This window comes from Lissotriton helveticus, chromosome 1_1, assembly GCF_964261635.1.
Source record: "Lissotriton helveticus chromosome 1_1, aLisHel1.1, whole genome shotgun sequence".
NCBI lineage: Eukaryota > Metazoa > Chordata > Amphibia > Caudata > Salamandridae > Lissotriton > Lissotriton helveticus.
Genome location: NC_136057.1, coordinates 676320936 through 676344302, shown reverse-complemented (window position 1 = coordinate 676344302; position 23367 = coordinate 676320936). Strand labels below are relative to the sequence as shown.

At 45.8% G+C, this 23367-nt stretch overlaps 1 protein-coding gene across 3 annotated transcripts in view; it reads right to left on the bottom strand.

The window, feature by feature from the left end:
* DMTF1 (cyclin D binding myb like transcription factor 1) overlaps nt 1-23367 on the bottom strand; it is a 517741-nt gene that overhangs the window by 292542 nt on the left and 201832 nt on the right. For all 3 annotated transcript variants that reach the window (XM_078674193.1, XM_078674191.1, XM_078674190.1), the window contains exon 8: nt 5254-5286. In XM_078674193.1, the coding sequence (XP_078530319.1) occupies nt 5254-5286 (33 nt within the window). The remainder of the gene's footprint in view (nt 1-5253; nt 5287-23367) is intronic.

Here is a 23367-nt window from a genome sequence, read left to right as displayed (position 1 = left end):
TAAGAGACATTAGTTAGTATTAGATTCCTTAACTTAGAATATCCCCAGGCGTCAGACTGGATCCGGAAATTTTTGCGTAGCAGTACTCTTGCGCGTCGGTAGGCGTCGCCTGTGGCTCCGCGTCCGCGTTGTGGGCGCCGTGATGACGTCGTCGGAGTACTTAGACGCCGCCTCCGCGTGCTGACGTCAGTTCTTAGACACAGCTTTTCCGCGCCAGAAACGCAGAGCCATGTTAAAAACCAACACTGGTGCCATTGAAACTAGGGCCATGAAGGGGACAACCCTAACCCTAGATATTGGTTCGCAGAACGGGGAGGATGGGTGGGTCGGTAAGGAATCTAATACTAACTAATGTCTCTTACAGATATATCGTTACACAAGTAGTAACTTGTGCATCTGAAAGAGACACGTTAGTAATAGATTCCTTACCTTAGAATAGATACCCCAGCAATACCAACCCCGGTGGTGGGTCTGCGAACCAATAATCACACCAGAAAGTCCTGGAGGACGGAACGGCCAAAGAAGCCATCCCTCCGGACTTGACTGTCCAGGCAGTAGTGTCTCGCAAACGTGTGCAGCGATGCCCACGTAGCTGCCTGACAGATGTCTTGCAAGGGCACACCCCTGCCCAGGGCAGTGGTGGTCGCCGTCGCTCGGGTAGAATGAGCCCGCAGTCCAACCGGGGGCTCCTTCCTAGCCAAGGAGTAGCATGGCAGGATACACAGGATGATCCACCGGGAGATGGTCCTCTTGTGCACCGCTTTCCCCTTCTTAGCGCCCACGTAACCAACAAAGAGTTGGTCATCCACCCGGAACTGGCGTGTGCGATCCAAATAGAATGAGAGCGCACGTTTTGGGTCCAGACGGTGGAGCCGCTCTTCCTCTTTAGAGGGATGCGATGGCGGGAAGAAGGTAGGCAAGGTGATGGACTGCCCGATGTGGAAGGCCGTGACAACCTTGGGCAGTAAAGAAGGTTTGGTACGAAGCACCACTTTGTCCGGATGGACAGAAAGGAAAGGTGGAGTACAAGAAAGAGCCTGGAGCTCACTCACTCTCCTGGCAGAGGTGATGACAACCAGGAAAGCAGTCTTCAAAGTCAGAAGGCGAAGAGGACAGTTGTGAAGTGGCTCAAAGGGAGCGCACATCAGAAATGTAAGAACCAGGTTCAAGTCCCACTGAGGCATCACAAACGGAACAGGAGGAAACGTGTGAGTGATGCCCTTAAGAAATCTGTTAACAATAGGGGACTTGAACAAAGAAGGCTGATCAGGTAGCCTGAGAAAGGCTGAAAGGGCAGAAAGGTAGCCCTTGATAGTGCCCAGAGCAGAGCCCTGCTGGGCAAGAGAAAGAAGGAAGAGAAGAACCTCAGAAAGAGGGGCAGAAAGTGGATCCACAGCCTTTGCTGTGCACCATGCCACAAATCTGTTCCACCTGCAGGCGTATACCGACTTTGTGGAGGGACGCCTGGCTGCCAGAATGATGTTACAGACTTCAGGAGGCAAGTCAAATGGCCTCAACTGTCGCCGCTCAATCTCCAAGCATGGAGGTGGAGACTGGACAGGTTCGGGTGGAGGACCGTCCCCTGCTGCTGCGACAGAAGGTCCTCCTGAAGAGGCAGACGAACCGGGGGATCGACTGACATACTGAGTAGCTCTGGATACCAGTACCTTCTCGCCCAGTCCGGAGCCACAAGGATGACTTGGGCCCGGTCGCGCTTGATCTTCTTCAGCACTCTGGGCAGAAGTGGTATAGGCGTACAACAGACCGCAACTCCACTCGCGACGAAAAGCATCTCCGAGCGAGTGCCGCCTTGGAAATTCCAACGCGCAGAACTGATGACATTGCGCGTTCTCTTCGGTGGCGAATAGATCTAACCAAGGCTCTCCCCATCGCTGAAAGAGGCCTTGCGCCACGTCCGAGTTCAGACGCCATTCGTGATCCATCATGCACCGACGGCTGAGCTCGTCCGCCCTGGCGTTCAGAGAACCTGCCAGGTGATGAGCCACCAGGGTCACGCCCTGGCGTTCCAGCCATTGCCAAAGGCGAAGAACCTCTTGACAAAGGATCCACGACCCCACCCCGCCTTGTTTGTTGCAGTACCACATGGCGGTGGTGTTGTCCGTGAACACCTGCACTACACTCCCCCGGACAGAGGGGAGGAATGCCTTCAGTGCTAGACGAATCGCCCGTAGCTCCAACAGGTTGATGTGGAGCCGGGCCTCCGCCGGAGACCAGAGGCCTCTGATCTCCGCCTCTCCCATGTGGCCTCCCCAGCCCTGGAGGGACGCGTCCGTCACAACTACGTGCTCCGGTTGGGGAAGGGAGAGGGATCTGCCGCTGACCCAATCGCGGTCCGTAAGCCACCACTGCAGCTGTCTCGCAGTGCCCTCCGAGATCAGGACGTGGTCGGAGAGGTTGCCCTGATGCTGGGCCCACTGAAACTTCAGGTCCCACTGCAGAGCCCGCATCCGCCACCTGGCGTGATGCACCAGCAGGATGCAGGAGGCCATCAGCCCCAGAAGCCGCAGCGTCAACCTGACCGAAACCCGGGATAACGGCTGAAAGATGGGAATCAGAGCCTGAATATCCCGGACCCGCTGTTCGGGTGGATAAACCCGAAACCGCGCCGAGTCCAGAACCGCTCCGATGAAGAGGAGCTTCTGAGAGGGACACAGGTGTGACTTCGGCACATTGATGGAGAACCCCAGCTGGTGCAGGAGGTTTGCCGTCGTCTGGAGGTGGCTGACGACTGTCTGGGGCGAGCCCGCCTTCAACAACCAGTCGTCGAGGTAGGGGAAGACTGAAACCCCTAACCTGCGCAGATGAGCTGCGACCACCGCCATCACCTTCGTGAACACCCGTGGGGCGCTGGTAAGGCCGAAGGGGAGCACGGTAAACTGAAAGTGCTCGTGGCCCACCATGAACCGCAGGTAGCGCCAGTGGGCAGGCAGGACGGGGATATGAAAATAGGCGTCCTGCAAGTCCAACGCTACCATCCAGTCTCCTGGGTCCAGGGCAGCCAGGACCTGAGCCAGAGTCAGCATCTTGAACTTCTCCTTCCGGAGGAAGCCGTTGACGTTCCGTAGGTCCAAAATAGGGCGTAGGCCCCCTTTGCCCTTCTTGGGTACCAGAAAGTAGTGGGAGTAGCAACCACACCCTACTTCTGGCCCAGGAACGCGCTCGATGGCCCCTTTGGCCAAGAGGGCCGTAACTTCCTCCTGCAGAAGTCGCAAGTGATCCCCCGATACACGGTGGTTCTGCGGTGGCATGGCTGGAGGAGTCGCCTCGAAGGGGAGGGAGTAGCCCCTTCGGACGATTTGCATCACCCACCTGTCCGACGTGACAGTGCGCCAGTGAAGGTGGTGATGGCGAACCCTGACTCCCACTGGCGTTACATGGGCCTGAAAGCACGGACTAGGAGGGTTTAGAGGCGGATGCTGCGGGGGAAGGTGTGGACTGACCGCGCCGCTGCCCCCGACCACCTGGACGGCGGTTCCCACGGCCGCCACCGCGTTGGGTATTGCCCTGCGGTGCGTGGCTGGCGGCACGTGTGGGCGCACCCCTTCCGTGGCCACGAAAGGAGTGATAGGCAGCCGATTGCTGGCGCTGGCCCGAGAGGCCTAAGGACTTGGCCGTAGCCCTGGAGTCCTTAAAACGCTCAAGCGCATGGTCTGCCTTGTCGCCAAAGAGGCGACGGCCATCGAACGGCATGTCCATAAGCGTGCTCTGGACATCTGCCCCGAGAAGTTGGCGGACCTCAGCCAGGCGTGGCGTCTGACCGCCACCGTCGTTGCCATCGCTCTACCCAGCGAGTCAGTGGTATCCAGCCCACACCGGATGGAATATTTGGCTGCATCCCGGCCCTCCACAAGGGCTTGGCCGAGTTTGGCCCGTACCTCCAACGGACACTCTGGCAGCACTTCCGCGACCTTATCCCACACAGAGTGGGTGTAACGTCCCAAGAGGCAGGCGGTGTTAGAAGACCGCAGGCCGAGGCTAATAGATGAGAAGATATTCTTCCCATACTGGTCATACCTCTTGGATTCCCGGACCGGGAGTGCGGACGGGAATGCGGTCTGGGAATTGGAGGCCTGGATGACCAGGCTCTAGGGGGTAGGGTGGGAGGACAGGAAACATGGGTCGCCCGGGGCTGGGCGGTGGCGTCTGGCCACGTTCCTATCTACGGGCGAACCCGTAGCGGGCTTGGACCAAGTGCCCAGCAGAACGTCGGTCAAGGCCTCATTAAAAGGCAGCAGAGGCTCGGCCGAGCTTGACTGCGGTTTAAGGACCTCAGTGAGGAGGTTAGTTCGAGGCGCCTACGGGACCGCTCCCGCTTGGCTTTCGAAGAGAGGGCCCGGCAGTCGGAGCAGGCCTTGTCGTCGTGGTCGACGCCCAAACACGACAAACAGACGCGGTGAGGATCCGTGACCGACATCAGCCAGTCGCAATCGTCACAAGGTTTGAAGCCGGGCATCCCTAAAGGCACCGTGTCGGAGTCGAGAGACTCGAAATAGGATCAAAAAGGATCAAAAACGTTAGTCAAAAAAGACTAGGGTTACTGCTTTTTCCAGATCTGCGCTGGCGCGGAAAAAAGAAGAACTGACGTCAGCACGCGGAGGCGGCGTCTAAGTACTCCGACGACGTCATCACGGCGCCCACGACGACGGACGCGGAGCCGCAGACGACGCCTACCGACGCGCAAGGGTACTGCTACGCAAAAATTTCCGGATCCAGTCTGACGCCTGGGGATATTCTAAGGTAAGGAATCTAATACTAACGTGTCTCTTTCAGATATAAACATACAATTGTGGTATAATGCTAATATTTAGTGGATTTATTGTTACATAATGTTTGGTAGCACAAATAGCTAAAACTCAACAAACATCGAAGTATGAGTGTCTATCAGTTAAATAAATGTGGAAATGTACAGTTTTACTTCATTTATTCAAAAAACACAAAATAAATATGGATATATACAGATAAAATGGCCCAAAAATAAATATGAATGAATACAGACGGAAATGTTAAAAAAAAAAAAAAATACCATAAAACCGGGAGCCCTAATTATGGTTAGTCTCTCTCCCTCCCTCGTTTTACATGTTTTTATAAGGTGACAGGGCTCTAGCTTTTCAAGGAGCGTTTACATTAACAATTTTATTAAACAATTACAGATCATCTATAAAACAATAGCGAATAAAATGGAACAGTAAGCATTCAATATTACGAGAATCAATTGGTAATTTAGGAACTTACTCTCTGAGCCTTAGAATTTCTTCAGGAGTGTATCTGTTTAATAATGAAGCACACAAAAAAAACATTAGAACAGCATAGGAATAAACTTAAAAAAAAAAAAATTTACATAGGGCTTTGAGAGTCATTTACAATGTTACACTTATTACTTGCTTGAGACCATGGCACCATGATCAACAAAATTAAGAAAAACTTATTTTTCATGAATTACACTATTATAAACAAGTTTCACATTTATAAGAGGCCAACATTCATATATCATTGGGAGGGTAGAGGGTAGTGGTTTTCAGGAATGATCCATATTTACAAATAAGCCATCTTAAGGATGAAGCAGTACATTTAGGGCCCGATTAAAATGTCAGTCGGAGTTGCCTCTAACCAACATTGCCGCGGATGCGGAACCGACAGACTATAGGTTGGCAGTCCCGACTCCGCAATTATGACGCAACCGCACATGGTATTTCTCTATGGGAGCTTGTGCTGCAGCTGGTCTCCAATAGAGAAATTAGAATTTTTTTTAACTGCTGCACCGCGTGGCAGGCACCTCACAATGCAGGGATTAAAAGGGGGGCACCTACGGTGCCCCCCCCCCCAGGCCACCAAGAGGAGGCTGCTGAGGCAAGGGGGCCCTGCTAGGTGCCCCCAAAGTCGCTTTCCGATAGGCTTTTCATCTCGGAAAGCCCAACATGAAAAGCCTTCGGGAAACAGACATCATAATCCTGACAGTGGAAATGCCATCCTCAAGGGTTTTACGTGCCGGTTCAGACTGGTCGGCGGGCTCCTAGAGCCTGTTGGAAGCCAGCCGGATTGACCGGCTGGTTTCAATTCCAACCGCCGTATTAATAATACGGCGGTCTGAATTGAAACCGAAGTTGCCGGTCGGAAAGCCCCCGACCAAGGGTCGGAAGCTTTCGACGGACATCAAAATCAGGGCCTCAGTCTTCTGTATAACCCATTTTCTTCCAATGCCAATACCGTTATCTCCATTTAGCTCAGAACTACAGTCTAGCAGTAGCAGTGCCCATTAAATATAATGGGGTGGCCCAGTGACCCTCAGAACCTGGGTTCCAAGTATTGTACAAAAACAATGGTTCTGTCGGGAGGTTAGTCAATTTCTTAGAAAAACTCCATTGTGCGTGGTACTATCAATGTATTGCACAGTATTATTTTAGAGGTACTTTTTCAAACTAAAACAAATTCATATGAGGGGAGAAAAAGGGGAAGAAGGAGAACACACACACACCAATATTTTCGATTTTGTAAGAATTTTTCTTATTTTGAAAAACAGACATTGATTTGTCTTTGGTAAAAACGGGTTGTCCAGAACATAATTGGCATGAGTATATCAATAACAAATACGTGCTCAGGTGAATAGTGGTGATAAGTGATGATTTGGCTATGTGGTGACACAATAATACCTTGCATTGCCTCACTTTTAAACCACGTCCCACACACCTTAAATTAAATTCAACCCTCCTGCTTCCGCAGGTTGTCCACCTCCCCTTGTTAGTCCTGATGAAGACCCGATACGGTTGCTATAAAGCAAGCACCATCCAATAGGGTCGAGCCGTCGACGTTGTATTACCAATCAGTCCACATCAAGTTTCAACGATAAAAGGAGAAAAACAGTGTTTTTGTTGGAACAACTTACTTTGAATTTTGAAGTGATCCATTGTTTTTATGTATTATTGTGTCACCACATAGCCAAATTGTAGTAATCTTCAAATGTCAGCTTAGGAATGTAGAGCGCTCAACACCTTACATTCTACCTTTCTATGTATGTTCTATTCGTTCTATCTACTGGCAGTTGCTGTTGACTGGCCAGAGGGACAGCTGCGATATCTACTCTGCTCTTAATAATAAATACACCTAAAAATATTATAATGGTGTGGACCTACTTACTACATTTTATGGCGACGATCTGGCTGAGTCATCTGGAGAGAGTAGCGTAGCTGATGAATTCCTGCGTGCCTTCTTAAAAAAAAAAACCCGAGGAGTTGCAGCGAAAATGAAGCTGAAAGAAGGAATTGCGCGCAAAAGGATTTATTTCCCAACAAATGACCGTGCTGTTGAAACAACTGTGAGTAAACACACAGTAAATTAACTTTGATATATTAGCGGTAACAGTTGGAAGGAGCGCGAGGGGAGGCAAGCTGTGATGCGCAGGCATCGCGAGCCAGTGTGCGCGAGCGAAGGCGAGCAGTGACGTGCAAGCATCGCGAGTCAGTGTGCTCAATTGCCAATAGAAAACTGCAAGAGTCACGCAGAGCACGCTTAGAAAACAAGCGCTATTGTCTTTCAAAACAAGCGTGAAGACGACGCGACGGCCATTTTGTGAATGAAATAGACACTCGAGTAATTCAGCATATCGAGTCACGTCTTGTTGTCAACACGGAGGTGTTAATTTGCATTTAATCTTCATGTAGCAGAACTCGAAAAGCGAGGAGCGAAACTTAAGATATTTAAATACAAATAATATTTAAATACAAATAATATTTAAATAGTAAAAAAAAACAAAAACAATTTTAGTTGTACTCAACGAAGGATTTTAATTGATTAAAAAGAAAAGTTTAGCTCTAACAACATCATCACCTCTGTGGACATTGAAAAGAGACTGGTGAGTCCAATTGTTCCAATTTATATATTTTTTCTTTCTCTTTTCACAACATAATTCAAGTGCAATGGCCAACCAGGGTACAATAGTGACACCTCCAGTATTTTTATCTTCACCAGGACCACTCTCAGTAGAGTGGGAAGATTGGCTACCAATGTTTGAGAACTATATAGATGCCATAGATGGTTCAAAATTTAACGCAGCTAGAAAAAAAGCTTTATTGTTGAACAATCTAGGAAAAGAGGGTCAACGTATTTTCAAATATTTGCCTTTAGCAACTTTACCCAATGGCAATGCAATTGAAGATGTATATGAAGAGTCAAAAAAAAGGTTGGAGACCAGATTTGCGAAAGAGATCAATATCGTAATGAATAGGTACCAATTTTACACTCATAGACAGTCTGAAAACCAATCTGTCGATGAATTTATTTCTAAACTAAGAGAATTATCTCTCAAATGCAAGTTCGGAGCTATGACAGATGAGTTAGTTCGCGATCAACTCATTGTACAGTGCAGATGCATGAAGACTCAGGAAAGACTTTGGGCAGCCAAAAACCCTAGTTTGAAAGACGCTATTGAGATAGCCAAAGTGATGGAACATTCACAATTTTGTATGCGTGAAATGAACAAAAAAGGAGAAGTCAACTCTGCCATTTCTTGTGTTTCAGTGGAAGACTCAGATATTGCGGCAATTTCGAAGGGGACAACATTTTCACAGAGAGGCAGACAACAATTTAGATCTTGTTATAAGTGTGGCAGCACATATCATAATGCTGACAATAGGAGATGTCCTGCTATTGATAAGAATTGCTTAAAATGTGGAAGAGGTCATTTCTCTAATATGTGTAGAAAATCATTTAAGCAGAGAGTTGCCATAATAGAAGATGTTAACACTTTTACTTCTCAGAGTGTGAACACATGTCTTGGTCTGGCTGGCACCTGCTACGGAATCCTGAAAATGCTCCGTAAATTTCTGCCTCTGCTGTCTGAGGAGCACAGGAGGATTACTGTGCAGGCTCTTGTCGTCTTAAGGCTTGACTATGCTAATGCCCTCTTTCTTGGCCTCCCTGATTACCTGGTTCAGCGCCTTCAGGTGGTGCAGAACTCTGCCGCCCGGGCTATTTTTGGCCTACGCAGACTAGCTCGAGCTTCCGGGCTGCTTCAGACGCTACACTGGCTGCCTATCAGGAAGCGGATCCAGTTCAAATCCCTGACTCTGATGCATAAAGCCCTATATGGATCAGGGGCTGGATATCTGCGGCGGAGACTGGCTTTCTATCGTCCAGTCCGTTCCCTGCGTTCGGAATCCCTCTTTAAAGCGGTGGTCCCGCGGGTGAGGAAGGCCCGCGTGGGAGGGCGTTCTTTCAGCTGCAGAGCCCCTCAGCTGTGGAATTTGCTTCCTCTTCCGCTCCGCAGCACTGCCAATTTGCTCCAGTTTAGGAAGAGCCTGAAGACCTGGCTTTTTAATCTTTAGTCTGTTTTTACTGTCTATTGCTTTTATTGTTTTCCTCTGTTGTTTTTTTTCCTTATTTTAGCTGTGTTGTGTTATTTTTACTCTGAGCTGCAGGTGGAAAGCGCCGGGACACTCATATCGAGTAGCCGTGCGCTATATAAAAGCTACATAACATAACATGTGATACAAACAATGTTGTTTCTTTGCAGGCGGACAGAATCCTTTGTGTTGAGGATCCTAATGACCAAAAAGGGAGAAAAAACAGACCCAAAGCAGAATTTGAAATTAATGGTGTGAATGTGCACTTAATGGTAGACTGTGGGTCTATGTACACTATAATTCCAAAGTACATGTATGATAAATTGTGGCCTAATCATATATTAGAACCTAAAGATATCAGTCCAGGAGGATATCAGGGAGAGAGTATAGACATCATAGGGTACATGAAGTCAAGTATCATATTCAAAGGTAGACTAGCGGATGGTAAGGTTTACATAGCTAAAGATGGACCTCCTATCCTAGGATGGATGCATCAGTTTGATCTTTCAATAATCATAAATCCGAGAGCTCCAACACAAGTTTTAGTTGTTGAAAATCCAACAATAGAAGAAATTTTAGAGGAGGCAAAAGAGGTATTCAAGGAAGAATTAGGTTGTTTAAAGGGCTATGTACACAAAATAATCCTTAAGCCCAACTCGAGTCCAGTGCAACATAAAGTACGCAGAACACCTTTAGTAGCTAGAGAAGCCATCAAGGGTATGCTTCAGGACATGCTTGATTCTGGGGTTATTGAGGTTGCAGAGAGTTCACCATGGATTTCACCTGTGGTTATCACAGAGAAATCAGATGGCAAATTTAGGCTCTGCATCGACCTCAGATCTCTCAATCAGAGTGTTGTCGTGGATATTTTTCCGCTACCTAATATTAATGAACTAGTTTTGGCATTAAGTGGAGGTAAGTTCTTTTCAAAACTTGATTTGAAAAACGCCTATCATCAGATCAGGCTACATGAGGATTCGAGACCACTGACATCCTTCATTACTACAGAAGGTATTTTTAGATGCATCAGGATGCCTTTTGGTTTATGCTCAGCAGCGAGCATCTTCCAGAGAATGATGAATGTGTTGTTTAAAGGAATGAAAAACATTATCTTTTTCCAAGATGACATTTTAGTGTTTGGAGACTCAGTGGAACAACATAACCACACTCTTCGAGAAGCGTTGTTTAAAATTAGAGAGTCTGGTCTTACTCTAAAATGTGAGAAATGTAAGTTTCTTGTAAATAAAGTTGATTACTTAGGTTATGAAATCTCTGCTTTAGGGGTAAAACCAAAATGTGATTTATTAAAAGCCATTCGTCTAGCACCTGTTCCTTCAGATAAAGACAAGTTACGTTCGTTCTTAGGCTTGATCGAATATTATTAGACGTTTATTAGAGACTTCTCAACGAAAACAACAGAACTGAGATCCCTATTAAAGAAAGGTATTGGTTATGTATGGGGTGAAACTCAACAAATATGTTTCGATAATATCAAAAGAGAAATTTGTGAAGCAGATGTCCTAACACCTTTTGATACCAAATTACGGTCTGTTCTCACTGTTGATGCAAGTGCAACCGGATTGGGAGCCGTACTAGCACAAATACACAATGGGAAAGAAAAGAACTGTAGCATTTGCATCCAGAACACTGACAGTCTGTGAAAAAAATTATGCAGTGATAGAACGTGAGACTCTAGCTGCTGCTTGGGCATGTGAGTACTTTAGGATCTACTTATGGGGATCCAAATTCAAATTGAAAACGGACCACAAACCACTTATCCGTGTATTATTACCAGGAGGAGATACCAAGTGCTCAGCAAGGTTGATGAGGTTAGCGTCACGCTTGCAGGAATTTTGTTATGATCTAGAATATTTATTTATTTATTCAAAGTTTTATATAGCGCGAACAAGATCTTGACAGATATCAGAGCGCTTCACAGGGGGGGAGTGGGCAACAGGAGGGTGAGTAGACATAATAATTGGGTACAGTATAGTAAACGGTAGCATAATAGGATAACAGTCATGTGCTAATAAGATACAGGTAAACACTCAGATAGACAGTAAAATAAGGCGGTGCAGAGTCTTTGATCTAACTACAATAGAGATCATGAAATAACAGAGAACACTCAAATAGACAATAATATAAGACGGTGCTGAGTCTGAGCTAGCTACAATACAGATCATAAGAGATAACAATAAACATTCAAATAGACATTAAAATAAGGCGGTGCAGAGACTCTGATCCAGCTACCATAGAGATCAATAGATACCAGTAAACACTCAAAATAGACAATACTATAGGACGGTGCAGAGTCTTTGATCCAACTGCAAACGAGGTCAGGAGGTCATGAATAAAAAGTTATTGGACCATTAAGTATCCAACGTTACAAAATCGGTGCAAAGTCTCTGAGCAGCAACAGTAAGGATCAGGTGAACTTGGCCATAAGGATGGCTTTCACTTCTTTCTTGAAGAGTGCAGTGGAGGAGATAATCCTCGTTTCAGGAGGGAGTGCATTCCAGATCCTGGGTGCCATTCCTGAGAAGGAGCGTTTGTAAGTTTTTTCCTTACGGAATCTGCGAGGTTTCAGGAGCAGACTTTTTGTACTTCTATTGGATCTCGAGCCTCCTGATATAGTCAACTTTTGAGTGAGGTAGTTGGGAGCCTTGTGGTGTATGGCTGAGTGTGTCATAACAGCAATTTTCAGTTGTATTCTGGCTTCGAAGGGAAGCCATATCAAGGATTTCAAGTCAGGGGATATATGAGAGTGTTTCCTTGAGCCCGAAATGAGTCTCGCGGCAGCATTCAAGGAGGCTCTTAGGGGTGCTGTTGTTGCTTGAGGGAGACCACTGAGGGCCACAATTCCATAGTCTATGCGGGGGATGACTAGGGCTTGTACAGTAGTTAGGAAATCTTTGGCTGGGAGGAAGGGTTTGAGTTTCCTCAGAGTGTTGATTTGGAAGTTAGCTCCTTTCGTTGCTTTGGTAATGTGCTGTTGCATATTGAGATTTGCGTCAAGTGTGATACCTAAGGATTTCGCAGAGTCCACGATGGTGGGTCGGACATTGAGTGCTGTTAGGTGATTGAGCCATATTTGGGTGGTGGTAATTTTCGCAGGGGGTGATATCAGGAGGAACTCAGTTTTCAACGCATTTAGTTTGAGGTGATTGTCGGCCAACCAAGATTGGGTGTTCCTAAGTGTGCAGTTCAGAAGTTTGATATCTTCCGGGGATTGTACCTTTAGGTAAAGTTGAGTGTCATCGGCATACATATGGAAGTGTACATTGGATGCTTGGAGCAGGGTAGCGAGTGGTTCCATGATGAGGTTGAACAGCGTGGGTGAGAGGGAAAATCCTTGTGGGACGCCTAAATCTACTGGCACTGGAGAGGACAGCACGTTGTTGATCTTGAACTTCTGGGATCGGTTGTGTAGGAAGGAAGTGAACCATTTGAGCACAGTCCCGGATAAGCCCATTCTGGTATTTAGGAGCTCTAATAGGTTCTCATGTTTGACCGTGTCGAATGGTGAGGAGAGGTCCAGGAGTATGAGGAGGCAGGAGTCGTTGCGATCCAGGATTTGGAGGGCGTCATCAATTATGTGTGTCATGACCGTTTCCGTGCTGTGTTTCGCTCGGAAGCCTGATTGATGAGGGTCGAGGAGTTCGAACTGGTCAATGTGTTTTGTTAGTTGGAGTTGCACACATTTTTCCAACAGCTTGGCCAGAGTGGGGATATTGGTGATAGGGCGATAGTTGTTTAAGTCAGCCGGGTCAGCTGTAGGTTTCTTGAGTATGGGCGTGACTTGCCTCACTTTGAGGGAGTCTGGGATGAGACCTTGCTGAAGGGAGCTGTTAATGATTTTAGTCCAGAGTGGGAGAAGGACGGGGATGAAGTCTCTAACAGCATTGGCAGGTAGTGGGTCTGTGAGGTGATTAGAAGGCTTCAAGGTGCCGAGCAGTTTGTGTATTGCTTCTTCAGAGTAGGTGTCGAAAGACGACCAGGAAGCGTTATTTTTAGGTTGGGTGTCGGGCCTTTTGATGAGGCTCGGGTATCGACTTACATCATTAAGGAGGTCACTGCTTATGTTGTCGGTCTTTAGCTTAAAGAAAGCAGAAAAGTCTTCACAGTGTGGGATATCGCTTGTTGTGCTGTTAGATTGTAAGGGTTGCGTCTTGGTTTGAGTTTTGACTAGTTCGAACAGCTTTCTTGGTCTGTTTTTTGCTTGGTCCAGCTGAAGAAATCAGATTCTGCGCGCTTTATTTTCCTAAAGTAGGCATTTCTCTTGCTCTTAAGTATTTTGCGATGCCGTGATGAGGGGACAGATCTCCATGTGCGTTCTGCCATTCGCATAGCACGCCTGTCTTCATTGAGTCTGCCATCATACCAAGGGTTCGAGATCTTGGTGGAGACTCTCTTTAGTTGCAGTGGGGCGGCTTCATTGATTATTGAATTCATAGAGTCGAGGTAGTGGTCAGTCAGTGATTGAACATCAGAGGTGCCAGGAGGGGGAAGGAGGCGATTGGTGAGGTGGGGAGGCAGGGAGTTGGGGTTAAGGTTCTTCATGTCCCTTTTCCAGATCTTAGATTTGGTGGGTTGAGCCGTGATAGGTTTAACCTTTTCATTGATGAAGAAGGTGATAATGTGGTGGTCTGACCAATCACAAGGTTGGATTGCCCCTAATTGGGTGGAGTCTTCGTTGGCGATGATGAGATCAAGTATGGAGCCTTTGTCGTGTGTTGGGCTGTTGCATATTTGGGTGAGGTTAAACGCGTCAAGGAAAGTTTTGAGACTATTCACCACTGCGTCTTTCTGATCGTTCCAGTGGAGATTGAAGTCACCCAGGTAGATTTGCGGGATCTGCCGACCAGCGTTGGATGAGATCGTGTCCATGAGTTGTTGGGTGAAGATGAGGTTGTCCCCAGGCGGGTGATAGATGAGATGTAGAGCACATACTGGTTTGCCCTCGCTGGAGATATCAAGACAGATGAGTTCGCAAGACGTGAGGGAGGGGGAAGTGATTTTAGCAACGGAGAGGTTGCTCCTGAAAATGCATACGATTCCCCCGCCCGTCTTGCCGGGCCTGTCGAGTCTAATGATGTGGTAATTGGGGGGGGACTAATATGTCCATGATAGGTGTAGAGGCTTCAGTTAACCACGTTTCAGTCAAAATGGTTAGGTCTAGATCCATTGATGTGACGAGATCTGCAATGTTGGCGGAGTGCCTCTGGGCCGATCTGCAGTTGAGTAGGATGCATTTGAGTCTGGGGGTGAGAGGGGTGGTCGAGTGTTCTAGCGCGAGGGGTATTTTTCTGAGATTGTTGGGGATGGAGCATCTGCTGCTTAGAGTTGGGTGCCTAATGGGATTTGTGAGAATTGTGGGAATGGGGAGTTGTGAGGGCGATGTGTGTTTTACCAGGCCAGGGCCAAATGAGCGGAGGAGGGTGTCTAAGTCATGAACCGACAGGGAGTTATGAGCGCGACGAGGGCGGTGTATGTTGTTGCGGTCGGGGATAGTGGGCCAACGTGGAGAGTGTGAGCCCACCCATCTCACCCCTGGAGCGTGATGAATGCGAGGGCCTGTGCGGAGGCTGTGGCCTTTGTTGGATACGGAGGTGTTGGTTGTAGGTCGGTGTTGTCTGGGGTGTGTGTGGAGAAGTTCTTTGATGGTGTGGAGCTCGTCTTTGACTTGTAGGAGCGTTGTTAAAATCAGGTCGAGCTGTGAGTTGGGGCTAGCGTTGGAGATGAGGGCCGTGGGCGGGTTGTTGAATAGGGAGCTGGAATGCGAGCTGGGGACAGGGGGGAGGGGTGTGCAAGTGTCAGTGGAGTGTTCTGCGGTAATAGGGAGTGGGGTGGTATTCGATGGATGAGAGAGAATGTGGACGAGGGGTGTGGGTGAGGAAGGGGTAGGCTGGGACGTAAGGGCGGGGACGTCGTTGGGAGGCGACGCCGGTGAGTTGTGGGATGAGTGAAGACTGAAGACAATAGGGGTGGCCGGAAGGTAGTGGGGGCTGAGTATGGGGGGGTAGAGAGGGGGGGATGTTGAGGAGCAAGGGGTGGTGAGCTCTGTGTGTCTGGTTGGGAGGGTGGGGAAGTGAGGAGTGAGAATGGGGGGGAGATAGGGTCGGAGAGACAACTGCCGCGTAGGAGGGGAGATATGCTCCGGGCCGTTGTGGGTACAGCGAGACTCGTAGGAGGTGTGGAGTGGGTGGAAGGGAGGGTGGGGGTATGTGTGATGTGGGAAGGGGGACGATCTTCGTCAATGAGTGCGGGGTGTGGAGTGGAGTGGAGTGGGGTGGTGTGGAGTGGGGTGGTGTGGTGTGGAAGGGAGGGTGGGGGTATGTGTGATGTGGGAAGGGGGACGATTATCGTCAGTGAGTGAGGGGTGGTTGGAGGAACATTCAAGCAGACTGCTTGTCAAGGTTATCACTTGAATGGGACACAGTAGACAGAGAAGCTGTGATTAAGAAAGAGAATGAAGGTGCAGTTGCTGTGATATAAGATGTCTTGAATGTATGTGAACCACAAGCACTGACCAAGGATGAATGGGTTGATGCAATGATGAAAGATAGTTCCATGTCTGAACTTAAGAAATTGATACAACAGGGATGCATGAGAGAGAGCACTGTTCCTATTTCTGTTAGGCCATTTGTAAAATTAGTGGACGAGCTCTCTGTTTGTGGAGATATGTTGATTATGAGAGGAGATCGAATCATTCCTCCAATTTTACTAAGACCAAAGTTGATGATGATAGCGCATGAGGGCCATTTGGGACAAACTAGAACAAAAAAAAAAACTTAGAATAAATTGGTGGTGGCCAGGGATGGATTCTGACACTGATGCTTGGGTCACTAAGTGTACACTTTGCAAGGAAAGTGACAAACGATTAAAGGTCAGTAGTCAAGCCACACAAGGTCATATTACTGATCCTGGGTTGCCTTGGCACACGGTGTGCATGGATTTCATAGGTCCCATGAACAGCCTCAGGGAGAACTTGCGTTTTGGTGTAGTGATGGTAGATGTACATTCAAAGTGGTTAATAGTAAAATTTACAAAGGACATCACTACGTTATCTACGATAAAAGTTATGAAGAACATTTGGCATGAGGAAGGTATACCATCCGTACTGTTGACAGACAATGGTACCCAGTTAACATCAGCAGAGATGAAAGAATTTTTGTCCACATGTGGCATTAAGCATAGTAGGACTTCGCTATATAATCCTCAAGGGAATGGCATTGTTGAGAGGGCTAATCGTTTAATCAAAGGAGTCATCCAAATGGCAGTTTCCAATGAAGAAGATGTTACCTCCCTAGTTTCAGAAATGTTGTGGGCCTATCGCTCGAGTGTACATAATACCACTAATAAAACACCTTTTGAGATTATGCGAGGGAGAGTACCGAACACGAAGCTTGTTCCCACTTGGTTGAAAGATGTGTTGACTAAAGACACAGATAAGGTCTTACCTAAACTTAATTCTCAACAAAGCAATGCAAGTGTCAGTAGGAGGCTTGGAAGGAGAATTTGTGTAGGCGATTGGGTGAAGATACGTTCTGGCAGACTGGGAAGTTCATGGAGGAAGTATGTAGGACCATTTAAAGTGAAGTCCATACTACCTTATGGGGTGATACTTGAAAACGGTGACAGGTGGAATTTCAGGAAAGTAGCACTATATCAGAAGAGTTACTTAGATGCAGATGATGAAGTCAAAGTTAATAGTCATGAAAATGTTTTAGATAACACATTTCTAGGCATGACTGATAATGATTTAACTTCTCAGAGCAATCATGCTTCGAACAGTGTTGTACAGGAAGGAGGTGATGCCCCTGTACCTTCTCTTATTTCACCAGGCTCATTGGGCGTCATTCAACCTACTCGAGAATCAAAAATGCTTAGAAATCGATGTCCACCAGGTTATCTAAAAGATTATGTCTGCAAATAATCTAAACTTAATAATAGATACAAGTCTCTTCGTAGTTAAAATTTATATATTATATGATGCTCTTCTCTTACTCATTGTATGTACAACCTTTTGTTTGTTTATAGGAATTTTGAGATGAATTGTTAATTTATACTTTAAAGTTTAATTGTTTAAGGAAAGAGGATATGTAGTAATCTTCAAATGTCAGATTAGGAATGTAGAGCGCTCAACACCTTACATTCTACCTTTCTATGTATGTTCTATTCGTTCTATCTACTGGCAGTTGCTGTTGACTGGCCAGAGGGACAGCTGCGATATCTACTCTGCTCTTAATATTAAATACACCTAAAAATATTATAATGGTGTGGACCTACTTACTACACAAATCATCACTTATCACCACTATTCACCTAAGCACGTATTTGTTATTGATATACTTACGCCAATTATGTTCTGGACAACCCGTTTTTACCAATGACAAATCAATGTCTGTTTTTCAAAAATAAGAACAATTCTTACAAAATTGAAAATATTGATTTGTGTGTTCTCCTTCTTCCCCTTTCTCTCCCCTCATATTAATTTGTTTTCGTTTGAAAAAGTACCTCTAAAATCCTCTAAAATAATACTGTGCAATACATTGATAGTACCACGCACAATGGAGTTTTTCTAAGAAATTTACTAACCCCCCGACAGAACCATTGTTTTTGTACAATAGCAGTGAGCATTGCCACTAGTGATTCACTCCACATTACTAGAACAGATACCTTACACGTGTCTATCCCCCAAATAGGTGACTACAAATGGGTGTATGACAGAGCAAGGACATAGTAAAATTGTAAAACATGGAGTTTAATAAAGAATCCGTTATTAGGGAAGCAATCAGTTGATGCTCTAACTATTTCCAGGAGACTGAAACTGACTTTTATAACCAATTAAAATCGAATCTTAAACAAGGAGGGCATTTGAATGAACAGTTGTACGTCCATAAAGTAGTAGTTGAAGAATAACACACCATATATATAACAATGTAGTCCTATGCAAGTACTACTAAAGAAATAAAATTAGGCAGATATTGGCAAGTGACATATTTTGTTTAGCTACAGTCAGTTTAAATTTAAACAAATAGGGGAGAACACAACCTAATAATCAATAATACTACATCCTATATTCAATAAATTTAGGACATGGTATGCTCAGGGTGATGGTCATAAGAATGTCCACATTCACTCACTGATCAGTTTTAAAAAAGGCTATCAATTAAAGATGCATTTTACAATCCTTTATTCTTCAATCTTATCTTTACATACTCCCTCACAAGAGACGTTAGACAAGTCCATGCATTTTGTCCTTAACAAGGAACTTCATCAGAAAAATTTGTAGGAACGTTTCAGTATGCACAACACTTGCAATTTCCAGGCGTCATTCAATTAGCACATTTATTTACATGTCCACACTTGACTCTCATGGGGTTCTTGAAGATCTCCAGGCAGACTGGGCACGAGACCCAGAAAAGGGAGTCCACAGAAAATGAGCCAAAGGCACCCAGTCTGCCTTACTCCATCCCCATCATCATAAACTTGTCCCTTATTTCTTAAATTAACAGTGATTCACTGGAGGGGGTTTGTTGGCAGTCAGACCTCAGGGAGTTGGCACCCTTGGGTAAAGAATTCCATCACTGGCCTAGTGTGGTGAAATAGGAATGTTACTGCCAATTCTATTTGTTATACAACAGTCGGTTTAAACCTGCAAATAATTAGACTGAAGAGCAAGATATTTACCTTTGGTAAAGCTCTTTTTGGTGGATGCTCTATCAAACCCCAGATTCCTCACCATGTGAATATCACCAGGATGTGATGTTGGGGCCCCTACATAGCCGCTATCTCAGTGTGCGCATGTCAGTTTATTTGTGCTCTCTCGCCTGCAGAGCATTTAACATCGGATTGTACTAGTGTGCAGACTTGTAAATTGGAATCTTATTAGTACGGAGCAGAAGAGTCCATTCAATAGAACAGGGAGGAGCGCGAGTCGTGGAGGAATCTGTGGTTAGACAAACATTCCATCAGATTAAGCATTAATGAGGGTAAGTAACTTGTTCTTCAGATAGCTACTTTTGAGATTCCCCCACCTTGTGAAGGGATCCAGAGAAGTACCTCACTAGTTGGTAGGGTTGTTGTAGAGATGACTAGTACAGGAATCGAGTTGTAAGAAGATTTCATGGAGATACAGGCAGGTAAATCCACCTCAGAGCACAGCCAGCATACAACTGACTCGGAGTATAACATTCCAGAACCAGTGGCATCTAGTTACTAAGGAACAGGTAACCTAGATACCACATCCTTCCCCTTTAATAAACAATAAAGGCAAAGCAACAAATGACAACCACAAGTCCTAAGGTATACTTGGTAAGATACAGGTATGAAAGAAAGAAAAGGAAGAACAAGGCAGGAAGGAAAAGGAAAACAAGACCGCGCAATACCCTATACAGCCATCTCCTCTCTTAACAAATGGTTAAAATTACATTACAAAGTCATTGAATCTCTTAGGAAGAGTAACATGTCTCCCTCTTGAAGAAGTAGGAATCCGTTGTGCACTTAAGCTTGAAGGAGCAGGAATCGGTTGTGCACTTAAGTCAATACCAACCCTGGAAGATGTAATATCTTCCACAATTTTAGTATCAGTAACCACATCCCACAACCACTTGGTTGCACCACCATTGGAAATTGTGTCATGATTGTTCCAATTCAAAATGTTATTGCATTTAGACATTCTGCCGAAATGCCAAATTTTCCCATCACTAAGTTTAGCAGATTTGTTGCATACTTCAAGAACCTTAAGAGGTTCCGAAAATTTACAGTAACCCTTTTTAGTTTTACGCGCAAACTTTACCTTCACAACATCCCCTTTATGTAGAAAAATGTCTCTGGTACCATGTGCATGGTCATAAGTTTTATAACCCTCTTGAAGTTTTTTGAGATTAGCTCCAACAACGGCAGGAGACCACTCACTACACATTTTTTTATGATTCCAAGTGATATTATCCTTTGTGAAAGGTTCTCTCCCTCTCAATATTCTAAATGGGCTGTAACCCGTACCAGTGGGTGTGATCCTGAATGCCCAAATAGTCTTAGACAATTCCTTCCTCCAATCTTTGTTGACACTAATAGCACTTTGAATACTTCCCATGACCACCCTGTTGAAACGTTCAACTGTACCGTTCCCGGCAGGATGATGTATGGGAGTTTTTTCCCCACAAATGCCATTCCTAGTAAAAAAACTGTTGAATCTCCCTGCACAAAATTGAGTGCCATTATCCGTCAGAATAATTTTAGGAATACCTTCCCTCAGGAATATATCCTCCAAACAATCAACAATAGTGTTACACTCAATGTTATCAATTAAAATGACCTCAGGCCATTTAGAAAAATTATCAACGATGACAAGAAGAAACCAAGGTCTACCATCTGAATCAGACACAGGACCTAGTACATCAACACTCAACTCCTCCCAAGGACCATGAGGAATACTCCTTTCCCATAGGGAAGGTCTAAGCAAAACTTGGGATTTGTCAGCATTGGAGCAAACTACACACGACTTAACCATCGTTTCTATATCTTTGTCTAAGTTAGGCCACCAATACCAAAGCTTAACCCGCCTCTTCAACTTCACTATTCCAAGATGCCCACAGTGACAAATTTCCAAAACTCTCATCCTCAAAACGTCAGGAACCACGAACCTCTCCCCTCGCAAAATCACCTCATTGTCACCCACAGAAAGTTCCTCTCTGATTTCCCAAAATCTTTTGTGGGCAACCAATAAGTCTTTCTTACAAGGCCAACCATTTAGTATGAAAGTTTTAACCACTTGAAGTAAGGAATCATTACTATAAGCTTCCACCCATTCCTCTTTTTGAAATGGCATTAGTATTCAAGTTTTGGACAATAAACACTTCAGATTCCTCACTCTCACAAGTATCAGAAATGCATGCAACACTAAAATCATCCCACTCATTCTCAATTTTGTCCAAAATTGGTAAGGGTGCCCTACTCAAAAAATCCACTACCAGATTCTCCCTGCTAGGCAAGTAAATAACATTATAAACATAATCCAACATACGCAAGGTCATCCTGGCAATTCTGGCCGTGGCTTTCTTTAACCCTTCAGAAGTAAGAATTTTCAAGAGGGCTTATGGTCCGTCTGTGGAAAAGTAAATTTTGTCATGTTCTATGTCCCTACGTGTCATCCATCATATGTTATGTGTGCATGATTAAATATGCATATGTATTCCCCATGTCCGATTCAAGACGCAATTATAGTTGTGTCCACCTCTGGTATGTCATTTCCCAGTCCTCATGAGTAATATGAGTATCAGGCCTATGTAAAGTTATGTTGCCACGTTTCTCAGTGTGCACGTTAATTCATTGAAAGTCCCCGTTTCTAGGCCTCAACAGGGCCCGGACACCAGATTCAGCTCCTGTCTCCTGAAGCCTCGCTGAGGAGCGATACAGCCCCCACCTGTATCCTCGACCTTTCACTTACTTCCTGCCTCGCAGTGCCCGGTGCAGCTTGGCTCTGCCTCTGAGTCTGCCAAGACTATGTTATGATTCCAGCTATCAGTTTAGTCCGCCTTCTCTGCATTCCCAAGCTACTGAACTGCATCAATAGTTTCCGTCATTGTCTAGCCTATTCGGCCCCATGTTAAGAGAAATACTGTATTTAATGGTCATTTAATATTCTTCATCACGCACTACATGTAGAATAAATGCATGCTCTAGCCTTAGAGTCTGTTAGCTTTTCCCCTCATGACTTCTAGTTTATATCAACATGTTCCCTAAACATTAGATACCAGATAGGGTTTAGGTACATGTCGCTCCGACCCTCCAGACTTTAGTCTCTGCTCCTAGCACAGAGTTCATAGCCCCCAGCTTCTCCTAGTAACACGTCATTGCCAGTTTGCGCGCACCATCAGGTTAGAGGTCCCGGCTCCTTAGGTAGCCCCCTCCAATGTTTCCGCCCATTCATGACATATTCTGTTACATTTGCATCACATGTCTATGTGCACACCCAGTTACACCCTCTTTAGCCCTTATCTTTCGCGACTGTTTCGCGTCATGCCTCTTGCTCCACCCACTGTTACGCCCATTGCAATGTAATGCTATGTGTTGGCGTTATGTATATATGCTCATGTATTGTTATTAAAAAGTGTTCCCAGTTCCGATCCTGTTGGTGAGCCATTCTAGACCCTGACCACGGCAGCGCTGCCAGGCTTGCCATCCTATTCCGTGCAGGTTGTCCTGTTCCTGTCCTTATGCTGTAATAAACCTGCAAAACTCCTACTACCTCGAATTTTGACTCTTATTTATTGAGCTATCTGTTATTCATTCATTCATTCAAAAATAGATCCGGTATTATTTATTTATATACCACATAATGGCGCCCGAATAGGGACTTGCCCTTTCCCCACGCGTCGGTGAAGCCACGCCGACCCCCTGACCCTCTGCAGTCGTGACGGAACTCTTCTGCGCAGTGGCAGATATTTCTGCTCAAGTATCCCTCAGGCCCACGGAGAAGACGGAGGAGGCGGTCCAGCATCCAAACGAGACGGTGGAGGAACGCGGCGAGTCCCGACCAGAGCCCAAGCCAAGAGTACAAGGTCCGAGGTATCCGGAGGTCCACCCGTAACTGAAGTCCGAAGTTCGTCGTCATCGTCGTAGCAGTGCAGTCCAGTCCGAGGCCTTCCGTTCTTGCTGCCCGGTGAGTACCGTTACTGGGGTGGTATCTAGACAGGGTCAATTTAAATTGACTCTGGTCTGTGGGTTGGTGGTACACAGTCCCACAAACGAAGTGTCCACTTCGGTGGATGCGGGTCCTGACGTGTCTCTTTAAGAGACCGGTAAGTTTCGTACTGTTTCAGCAGTGCATCTAGTTTCTGTTCTAGTCAGTTCTGTTCTCGAGAAATTTCAAGTGTTCTGTTCGCAATATTTCCAGGTAGTATTCTGTTCGAACTGTTATTTTAAATGTTTTTCATGTATTTTAATGTCGTGGTATGAATGGGGAATAAGTATCGTGTTTATTGTGTATTGTATTGTGTCTAGATTA